Source organism: Manacus candei, unplaced genomic scaffold, assembly GCF_025592945.1.
Source record: "Manacus candei isolate 608988 ecotype Guabito, Panama unplaced genomic scaffold, ASM2559294v1 h1tg000049l, whole genome shotgun sequence".
In the NCBI taxonomy this organism is placed as follows: Eukaryota; Metazoa; Chordata; class Aves; order Passeriformes; family Pipridae; genus Manacus; species Manacus candei.
The window spans coordinates 19,220,678-19,231,659 of record NW_026138097.1 but is presented as its reverse complement, the minus strand read 5'-3'; the positions used below and the strand labels follow the sequence as shown (position 1 = coordinate 19,231,659).

The 10,982-nt window shown below is 47.8% G+C and overlaps 1 protein-coding gene across 1 annotated transcript in view; it reads left to right on the top strand.

Moving 5' to 3' along the window:
* Window positions 1-1,981: 1,981 nt before the first annotated feature.
* The window catches only part of PHLPP1 (PH domain and leucine rich repeat protein phosphatase 1), a 133,830-nt gene continuing 124,829 nt past the window's right edge, over window positions 1,982-10,982 (top strand). The window contains exon 1 of the mRNA XM_051799354.1: window positions 1,982-3,606. Coding sequence (XP_051655314.1) covers window positions 2,247-3,606 — 1,360 coding nt within the window. The 5' untranslated portion in view covers window positions 1,982-2,246. The remainder of the gene's footprint in view (window positions 3,607-10,982) is intronic.

Genomic DNA, 10,982 nt, shown 5'->3' with positions numbered 1-10,982 from the left:
TGTATTCTGGATTTTTTCTGTGTGTGCATGAACATTCAGGTATCTGAACAGTTTGAGAAAAGTGGAGCTTTGTCCCTGCTCCCATCAAAGAAGAGAAGGGCTGGAAAGTGTTTTCTAGAAACCCTCTTCTTTCAAGTATTACCATTAATAATGGTAATACTAGAGTTTGGTGTCTCCTTCTTCTGAGTGTGACTGTATATGCATGTTTGCATGTAGAACATTTCTCTCACACATTTAATTCAGGAGACCTGGAGTAACCTCCATGAAGTAGGTGGCGCAAGGTGGTGCAAAGCAGTAGAAATAAAGCAGAATGTATGAAGCAGCCAGAACCAGAGCTCAATATACTAAGCGCTGCATTTCTGTTGCGTGCTGCTAATGTCAAAGGAGGTTTTGGGCACCAGTTTAAGCCTTTAATGGCCAAGTGCTGCAGTCATCCTCTGTCAGTCCATGCTCTTGAATTCCAGAGATGCTCCTTCTGGTGACTGCAGATCTAGATACGAGTCAGCACAAACTGCATGATCAGACTATCGTTAATTTTCATATTGTTCTGTTCAGAAAGTGGGTGGTTTTCACATAAAGGTAAAATATCACCTTTATTGTTACAAGAAAAAACCTTTTAAAAGGTAGCTATATGTTTCCATTGCAAGTTCCTTGGAGAATACCTCTGTCTTCTGTGCTTTGTTTCACCTGCTTCTAGGGGGGATGAAGACAGTAATGCGGAAGCGTGGAGAAATGTTTTATTAGGAGAGGTAAACTACAATTTTATCATGGTTCTGGCTTATTTATGGTTCATATACTATATGTAGACACTAAAAAGACAGTCCAAATAAAAATAATGTTTCACTAAGAGTTTATCATGGTGTTCTTGGTGATGATTTATCTCCCTTAATATGGAGGTAACTGGTCAATTGCCCAGAACTCCCAATTTATTAGAGTCTATTGTGTTTTTGATGAATATGTGGCAAGATGCTTCACTGTGATTTTACACAATGTATTAAAAAGGAAAGATCTCAGGCAGTTACAGCCCTATCCAACTGGCATTACTCAGCTAAAACATGTCCAGGAGCACAGATTTCTCCGAATTCCATTGCATGGCATCCTTACAGTATGAAAACTCACACATTCACACTGCTAATGGAATGTGTCTGATTGTAATTTTCCTTTTCAGTAATTTGTTTAAAACCACAGTGTTTTTTTGAAAAATGTTTCCATTTAATTGCTGCTTCTAAGTAATTTTCTAGAAGTAAGTATTATTGGTAATTTTAGTCCCTCTTATAGAATGACAGACTAATAGCACTGAAACTTTCTTTGCAAGTCTAATCACAAAGTGGCTCTTCTCTGGTATGTGTGCATATATACATGTATGTTTCCCACCCACATTTCCATGCGTCTCTCCATCTTGGATCTCAAGCCATCACCTCCCTCTTCGTGCAAGAAGGTTGCCCGGGCTCAGTGCTTGGGTTATGCGCCGAGGGAGCTAACGAGGAGAACAGATTGGACAGAGTGGGATGAGCGTGGTCACTGGACCTGCAAAACCTTCCAAGAGACTTGAGGGATACGGAGCTTAGGAACAAGTCCACGGGTTCAGCCCCGTGCCATGCAGAGTGAGGAGCGGCGGCGGCTCGCTACGCCTCCCGGGAGTCAGCGCCGGGTAGCGGAGTTACTTCCACCATGTTCCGGGCTACCGCCCTCACACACGGCCAGGCTCGGGGCTCTCGCCCCGAAGCCGGCGCGGCTCACCGAGGAGTCGGGAAGGCGGCCGGCGAGAAGCCGGCCGGCGGGAAGCCACGGGACTGCCGGGATTTGCGGCCGGTTCGGGACTACAGCTCCCAGCAGACCCCGCGCGGCGCCGGCACTACCCCGTTCCCGCCCCTCCCGAGGCCGGCCGGGAATCACGCCGTGTGTTTATCGGCCAGGCCCCGCCCCGCCGCGCGAGCGGTGGCGTCACCCTCGCGAGCCTCCCTCGCTCCCTGTCGGCTGATTAATATTCATGAGCCGCGCGCGCGCGGGGAGCGGCGGACGGCGGCGGGATCACACGCTCCTTCCCTGCCTCCCTCCCTCCCTAATGGCGCTGGCGACAGCCAGGCAGCGAGGCTGAGCCGGGCACCGGCGGAATGCTCCCCGCTGCTGCTACGTAATCCCACCCCCCTGGGACGCGGCGCCGCGCTCCGCTCGGCCCCCCCCGCGCCGCGCCGAGCGGCGCTCCCAGCAGGGCGGCGGCGGCGGCATCCCCGGCCCCGCGGGCGATGGAGCCCGCGCAGCAGCGAGCGGCAGAAGCCCCGGCGGCGGCGGCGGCGGGAAGCGGGCCCGGGGAAGCGGAGAGCGGCTCTCCGGGCAGGAGAAGCCAGGCGGAGAGCGGCGCGGAGCCGTCGGGCGGCGGCGGGCAGCTGGACGGCAAAGCGGCCGGCGGCCCGCGGCGGAGGCGAGGGGGAGCCGGCGGCTTCGCTCCCCCCGCGGCGCTGGCGGCCAGCGGGACTCCGGCGGCCCCCGGCGGGGCCGGCAGCGCCAACTCCCTGCTCCTGCGGCGGGGGAGGCTGAAGAGGAACCTCTCCGCCGCCGCCCCCTTGCCCGCCGGCGCCCCGGCGCCCTCGCTGGGCACCCGCAGCTTGGACAGGAAGGCGCTGCTGCTGCTGAAGCCGCCCCGGCAGCTGCAGCCCCTACAGCCCCCGGAGCGGGACTGGGTGCGGCGGGACCTGCAGCGGGGCTGCGTCCACGTCTACGAGCGGCACATGAACTGCTACCTGCGCCCGGTGCTCTGCACCCTGGAGACCACGGCGGCTGAAGTGGCCGCCCGGCTGCAGCAGCTCGGCCACCGGGGCGGCAGCAGCGTGGTGCGAGTGCTGGGCAAAGCGGGCGCGCCGCCGCCGCAGCCCCTGCCCGAGCCGCCGGCGGGCCCCGCCGAGGCGCCGCCCGAGCCTGCGGCCGAGGGGCTGCGGCCGCCGCCGGAGGAGAGGCCGAGGAGCCGGCGGGGTACCCGGAGCGGGCTGTCCGGAGGAGGCTGCAGGGAAACGGCGCGGCCCGACCGGCTGCCGCTGGGCAGCGGCGCCGAGGAGAGCGACCTGGCCGGCGGCCGGCCGAGCCCGGCGCCCTCCGACCTCAGCCCCGGGGCGCCGCCGGCCGAACTGTACCTTGCGGGGCCGCCGCTCTCCTGCCCCTCCCTCCTGGGGGAGCTGGGGCCGGCCGGCTCCGACACCGAGAGCTTCAGCCCCAGCGCCGAGAGCGTCTCTGACCGGCTGGACCCCTACAGCAGCGGCGGCGGCGGCGGATCGTCCTCCTCGGAGGAGCTGGAGGTGGAGCCGGCACCCCCCGACGGGGTGGAAGAAACAGGTGCGGGGCCGGGCCGGGGCCCCCCCTGCCCGGGGGAGCTGCCCCCGGGGCGGGCAGGGGGGGTGCCGGCGGGCGCGGCCGGCGGGAGGGAGCCGCCGGCGGGGCCTCCTGCCCTGTACGTGCAGCTCCACGGGGAGACCAGCCGGCGGCTGGAGGCCCACGAGAAGCCGCTGCAGATCCAGAACGACTACCTCTCCCAGCTGGGCTTTCGGGACCTGTGGCGGGTGCAGGAGGAGGGCATGGACTCGGAGACCGGCTGCCTCATCCGCTTCTATGCCGGTGAGTGGGGCGGGGGGGGGCGGCTGCGGGGAAGGGGCAGGAGCCGCGCCCCGGCTGCTGGCGCGGCGGGCGCCGGGGCGAACGCGGGGCGTTGGGGCGGCTGGGGCTGTCGCCGCTCACGGGGAAGGTGGCCTGGGGCCGTCCCTTCTCACCGCCCGCGGGTGTCGCCGCGCCGGGGAGGGGCCGTGCGGCGGCGGGAAGCACTGCCCCGAGCCGGCTGCCGGGAGAAGCCGCAGTGTCAGCGGCGCTCAGGCTGCCCCAGTGCTGTGCCCGGGGCAGCCTCCCCTCCCTTCAGCGCCTGGGTAATGGAGGTCGCGCGCGTGTTGTTTTCCCGTTCCCAGCAGCGGCACTGGGCGTTCGAGGTTAAATCAGCCTTAATCTACTGCTTTCCCTAGTGACGAGGAATTGCATCGCTGCCGCTGCCGGGCACGGGAGGTCGAAGGCTGTTCCAAGTGTTTGCGGGATGCCGGCGGATCGCTCGCGGCTTAGTTGAGCTGTGTGCTCCCTCTGGAGAGCGCCGAGCCCGCCCTGTCATAGCGGAGCGGAGGGCACGGCCGGCCCGTCCCTGAAGGGGGAAGCCCCGCGCAGTTTTGCCCCTGCAGGAGGTTCCAGCAGCGCAGGGCGCGCAGATGCCTGAGCTGAGAGCCGTGCGTTCCTGCAAACACAATACCGCGCTTGGCTTTCCGCGTTGTTGCCACTTGCGATCAATTTTCCCCGTTTGTTACAGTACTGGGACTTCACTGAGAGACTGAGGCAGTAAGCGAGGAAAGTAGGGAAGCACAGGTCATATCCTTTGGAAACGGGATGGTCAAAACCTTTATAATGAAAAGGGAGAAGCTTTTTAATGAAGGTTTGCTGTTACGACCTACAGTACAGAGTATTGGGTGGAAAAGTTAGCTCCCACGTTGTAATTATGCGACCTTCTGCGGTTTCAGAGAGGTTTAAAAATACCTGATGTGTCAGTTGAATTGGTTTGTGTAAAATACTTGTTGTAATCTTGGCACTCCTTGGGTTTTAACTGTCCCGTCCATCTCTTCAGATAGGAGAAATTTTTTAATGACCATGTAAACATTCAAATACCTAGTAAGCTTTCCTGTGAAATAGGTAAATGTGATATCCAGAGATGAGGTCATGCAAGCAAAGTAGAAAATGCCATCCATCCCCTTGCTGGGTTGGCTGAGCAGAGTGGTCCTTCAATGAACCGTGAGAATTCAGTGCTTTAACTCTGAAAAATACAGATATTCTTTTCTCCAGTGAATTCCGCTGAATGTCAAATAGAGTCGGTAATGGTGGGGTGGGAAGGAGAGCAGTACGCTGGATAAGTGCCCTTTATTCAGAAGAGAATGTGGGAGTGGTGACAAGTGGTCAATTCAGCTTTTCTTCAGATTTTTTGGATTGTACAATGACCCCAACATAACGAGTGCAGAAGCAATATTTGTTCAAGGAATTGACAGAAATAGGTTAGATACATTTGGGTTAGAAAGTAGCTTAAAATACTCTTTTTCAGATGAGGATTGGGGTCTTTTGTGTTTCTCTGCTGTGCTGTTGAGGATGGAAGTCAGCAGATCATGCTGGGAGGGATGTTGCTTCCTTTATTTCCAGTCCCACCATTAAATGGGGATGCACACACATGTTTTAAATTGGGACAGCTGTGTGGCTCCTTTTCCAACAGGATGTGTTCTAAAGAAAACACAACTGGGAAACATAGTGAAGTCTTGCACACAGTTAAGACTGTTTGCATGTAGATCTAATGCATTAAATGATTAATTATACATGCTAAGCAAGGATGTTCCAACTCTGTTTTATTTCCATGTCTCAACTTGATTGCTAACATAGCTCATACATTTTTAGACTTCCTTGTACAGAACTGCCAGATAGGAGAGTATTTCTGTGAGCACATATAGGATCAAATTAATGCAAATTTCTTGTGCAAGTTCATATGCTAAGAAGTATGCCTCTGTACTTCAAAAGTAAAGTGTTTTTTGAAATCCTTATCTCTTTGAGGGGATCTGTGATCAACATGTAAAACACCTGTGATCAGGTGCTTGTAACAGAAAGGTTGCAGCACCTAATGTACCAGACCAGCCAAAAACAGCTAAGGAAATATTACTGACATGTAATCATACCGATTTTATGTAACTGTCTTGGCAAGTTATCTCTGCTTCCTTATTTTATACACACACCCCAAAGATGAAAGGAAGGGAAGGAGAGACACTTAAAAAGATGACACACTACATTACACTGGAAAGAGGAGTGGTTTCTTTGGCCCCAAAGTTAGGTGTTTTGCTTAGGAGAAGTACTTTTCTAATAAATGATCCTCCAGAATCATACCCTAAGGAAAGCTTTAAAACAGTGATTTCCTGTTTGCCTGGGACTTCATTGGTTTAAGCGGCCTGGCTTGTCCCAATGGATAGAGAACCGCTAGCATCTCTATCCCTGTAATTTCCTGCAAGCTGTCTCAGTAGGATTTGGTGATCCTGGTCTTGTACTGATGGGAAATGGCATAAACCTAGGTTGGATTTATGGCATCGCTTCTAAAAAGAAGTCTTTCACCAAATCTCCTTGGAGTGGGGAGAGAAGAGAGCACACTGATGACTTTGGGACTTTTTTATTTCTGTAAAGTGACGGTTTTAAGACTGGAATATTCTGTACTGAAACTTAACATTACAAATTCCAAATAAAATGATACAACCAATAATTTTAGTGATTGCTGTAGGCTGGGAATTTCTTCTGTGGTGGAATCTGGAAAGTGCAGATTAAAAAAAATAGTTTTCAGAAGAACTGCAGAGAATCAGATTTTTTTTCTATGACAAAACAGCTTTCTTAATAAGTAGCATTTACATTCTGTAAATGAAATATTCGATCTTTTAAAAGCCCTCAAAACCAAAATGGGACACTAGGAAGGTAAAAGTGCTTCCTCTATGTTGCCTTGGTTTGTTTCAGAATGTGGTTAGTGCATGTTTATTCTGGTGTCTCCTCTCATTTTCTTCCTTAACAGTGTGAATGTGGTTGATTTGACTCTAAGCATTAAACCAATAACACTATTGCTGAAACAAAATCCCCTACAGCTTTAAGGGGCTGATCCTACTCCCTGTAACATCAATTTGAGCAAAACTGGGCATTAGTGACTGGTCATGCATGTCAACTTTTCTCTCTGTTGAAATCTATCTTAACAAAAGATACTGTCCTTAAAGTTTGAAATAATTAATCTCTATTTAAAAGGATATGGTTAAATAGCTTTCTGCTGAGATATTGTGTTATTGAGTTATGGAACTGTATAAGAATCCATAGTGCGATTACAGTCATGATATTGTCACTGGGAGACCGATTAGGTCAGACTTACTAAACTATTCCTTAAGCCATAAGAATGGCTGTGATCCAGGAGACTTCTTGCAAACAAGTTATAGTATTCCTTATTGGTCTATAAAAATAATTGTGGTCCTAGTGGCCTTGACTTCTCTATCATTTGCATGTAGAAGGGAAAATAGACTAATACACCAATCTCATAATTTAAAATCTGCAAAATTGCTTATTGGTTTTGAGACTTTAGATCAAAAATAAGCATGGAATTATATGCAGGACTGTGTTCTGCAGCATCTGCATGTCAAGGAGTATGAGTAACCTGATCCTGGTCTTGAAGACTGCAGTAGTACAATGGGTGTTTGAGGCTTTTTTGTTTTACTACTGAAAGGTGATTTTGTTTCTGATTCTGGCACTTAGCCACTTTTAAATTCTCTCCTCCTTTGCATGTCACAGGGCTTCTACACCTGCTGGTGTCATCAAATATATCACTTTTTAAGTAGATGATTGCCTATAGGCAGAATACTAGGAAATGCCAGATGTCATTAGGGGTGTTAATTTTGCATCTGGCTGTCAGATTTTATTTGGGGAAGAGATCCTTTTGCCTCGTGTGGCCTTTCAGAAAGCTGTGAGGAAAAATGAGTCTAGTTTGGTCTTAAAGTACATTATAAGAAATGTTATTCTGTCCAGTATGAATATAAGAGTGGGAAGATCTAGTGTCAGGATCAGTTGCAGTGATCTAAGCAATTGTGTTTGCTTGTCTTCTTTAAAAGAAGCACACCTTGTAGTTGGAGTCGTACTAAAACTTCCATCTGTATGGATGGAAACATGGTTTTAGATGCTTTCTCTTAACGTGAAAGCACCGTAGGCCTGGCAGTGCAGAGTTTTGTGGAATGTGATGCATTGAATTCCTGGCTGCTTGTTGGGCTACTTGATGAATAACTCAGTTCAGCTATTTAATACATTGATAAATTTGATTTAAAGGTGACTAAGTGCCATTTCAAGGGGGGAAAGCATGCCGAAGACAGACCTGCTTCTTACCTGAGGGTGGGAGAACAGCTGTGCCCTAAAGAGCTGCTTGTGGAGCATTGACTTGGTTCTGACATCCAATATCTTGTTTAACATCAAAAGAACTAATTCACATTAATGTGAATGGATGTTTTTTTACAGGTATGATTGGACAAGAGAGTTCTCTGTGAATTTGTTAAAACCAAACAGAAAAACAACCTCTACCTAGGGATGCCATGATCCTGATTTTTTTTTTCTTCCTAATATGACTTGGATATACATTTTTACCTTGTAATCATTTGTATGTTGGCATCTGCTGCAAAGAGAAGTAATACCTTAAACTTGCCCCTTTGGGAAACTCTCACATTTCTGTTACATAGCATGTTTAAATCCAAGCTTGGTCCTTGTCGGAACCAAAGTAATGACATTTCTAGTCCTGTTCTGTAGGAAAGGTTAAAATGGCTGCAGTGCCTCTGGTTGGCTCCACCTGTTCATGTGCATAGCCCTCGTCTTATCTCCTGTTGGAATGGGGTCTTTCTAAGGTAGACAGCTTTCAGGGGGGCTCTGAGGGCACAGCAGCCTCTCCTCCTGTGCAGGAGGAGCCGTGCAGATAATGCTGGAATGCTGGTGCAGCCGCAGCTGAGCTTTGGTATGTGACAGCTGTTAAGTACAATGGTTTTTGCAACTTTTAAATTCTCTTGTACTCCTGGCTAGCATCCATAACTTAAGTATGTGTGAAGTACCAACACGGGAGACTTTAGTGTGATGTACATAACAGTTACTATATATACACTAAATATGTAGTACCTAAATTAGTGAATCCAGGAGCTGAATTTCTTCCCTGATACAGCACAGACTGCAACATCCCCTTTCCCCTCTCCATTTTGATACTATCCCTCTTTCATTTTTTACCAGTTATTTCTGGTAATTTTTGAAACTGTGCATAAACATCTCCTTGATGATGGAATTGCTGATATACCTAAAAGTCTTCTGCAGTCAAAACATCTATCTGTTCTGTTAGGACACTGACAGGCTGCTGTGCATCTAAAGCACAGCAGTTCTTGGGAGGTACTGCTTAATAGTACAAACAAAGAGAGATTTATTCGAACCAGTGTTAGCAACTGGTTAACTACCAAAACCTGCTTCTTAGGTTTATAAAACAATGTAAAGAGAGATTTCTTTGTTATCTAAGTGATCCTCTGGAAAAGAGACAAGTATAAGACAACCTGCCTGAGCAGGTTGGTTTGAAAAATATATGCATACAGAATTCCATAGAATAGAAGTTTACAAATGGAAATCCTGGAGAGTGCTACTTGTTACACTCTCCTTTTTAATTTGGAGGGAACCTGTACTTCACATGCTTCTAGCTTCATTTCCCTCTGTGTTTAAGGGGTGATATTTTGAATAACGGTTTAAGCTATTAGTACCTTGATTTAGGGGGAAATAAGAAAAAGAAACCAAAGACTGACCTATTTGCCTTGGACAGTAGATGCAAAGATAGTTTGATTTAGTCTTCAGTGTTTCATTATTTCACTGCTTATGGAATGGGGCACACTGGCATTTTAGATCAGATAAATGTGCTTGCGTGCTTGTTTTCAGCTTCCCTTGAGTCAATTCGATTGCTCTGTTTACAACTTGTGCTCAAATGAGGATTTGCGCTTTGGGAAGCTGTATATCTGGAGTAGCCCTGTAATAACTTTATTCTTTAACTCCGAGAACTGAATGTTGCATTTACCTTTGAGGTTTTGTTGGTAAAATATTTTTGTGTGTGTGTGTGCAGATGGAGCGGATTTCTATGCTTAGAGTCAGTTGCATTTTCTGTGGAGAAAATAACTCAAGGAAAAGGAATGGGGGGGGATGTACCAAAATATCTTCAGGTTTGTAAGCTTTGCTGTCTTGACCATGCTATTCCAACATAGTTTTTCCTTCTCAGAAAGTTTAGGATAACCACCAACCTTCGTAAACAACTAAAAAGTTTTAAACTCACTGAAAAATGTGTGTGTCTTAACTTCTTCTAGATTTGAATCTTAAGACAGGAATTCTGAAACATTAAGCTCTTCACAGGATGTTTAAGAAACAGGAGGACAATGGTCCTCATTTTAAATATAAGCAATAATATCTTGCTTATTAAAATCATCTGAGAGGTTGGAAGCCTTAGTTAAAATTACAACTGCATGGTAATGTCAGACTTGTGTATAGGTTTGAGGTAGTTAAGCTCTATACATTTTGTCAGAAAATTTCTGTGAAAATTCTAGAATTCTAATGCCTTCATTTATTCTTTGTATAACTTTTGTTCTTAAATGGTAGCTGCAACATTACCTTTTTGTCAAGGAAAATTTGTACATTTTTCACTATAAAATAACATGTATTAGTTGTAGATTCGTTATTTTTTCCGATTAGGTTGGCATTTATCCACTGTGGTATCTTAACACAGATATGGTTTTCCAAAAATAACTTCTGGCAAATTCTAATTGAACATTTTCCCACTGATTGCTGTTATATACTGAAACCATCTTAAGTATTGGAGAATTTTAAACTTAGGTATTATTATTAATGATATATTGTAGTTAACTCTTTATTTTTTATCTTATGTCTGCTATATGATAAAATGTTACATGTAAAGAATAGACATCACTTGCTGTTTGGAATGCAGCAGCTGTCGTAACAGCACAGAGGGATATATGTGGGTTGTAAATGAATAAAAACATTGTGTCCTGCTGAAATTCCAATTAGGATTTCAGGGAGGCAAAATTAATAGTAGAACTAGTTTTCTGTGGTGTCTGTGCTGACACACCCACTGTGGTGTTTGCTTTTTTAAAAAAGGTCCTGGCAGTAATCAGCCTTTGGAGTCTTGTCTGTAAGTCACCATGGATGTGGTCACCATGGCCCTCCGTACCCTCTGCCACTGTCACATAGAATCATTTAATTACGTAAGTTGATAGTCCAAATTCTTTATGCCAGTTGCCAGAACCAGAATTCCTATTGCTTCCCTGCTTAGCTAACTAGCTAGTCCTGACACTTGGGGTGTGATGGCTGAGACTTTCTGCTCCTGTGGATGTGGTTAAATA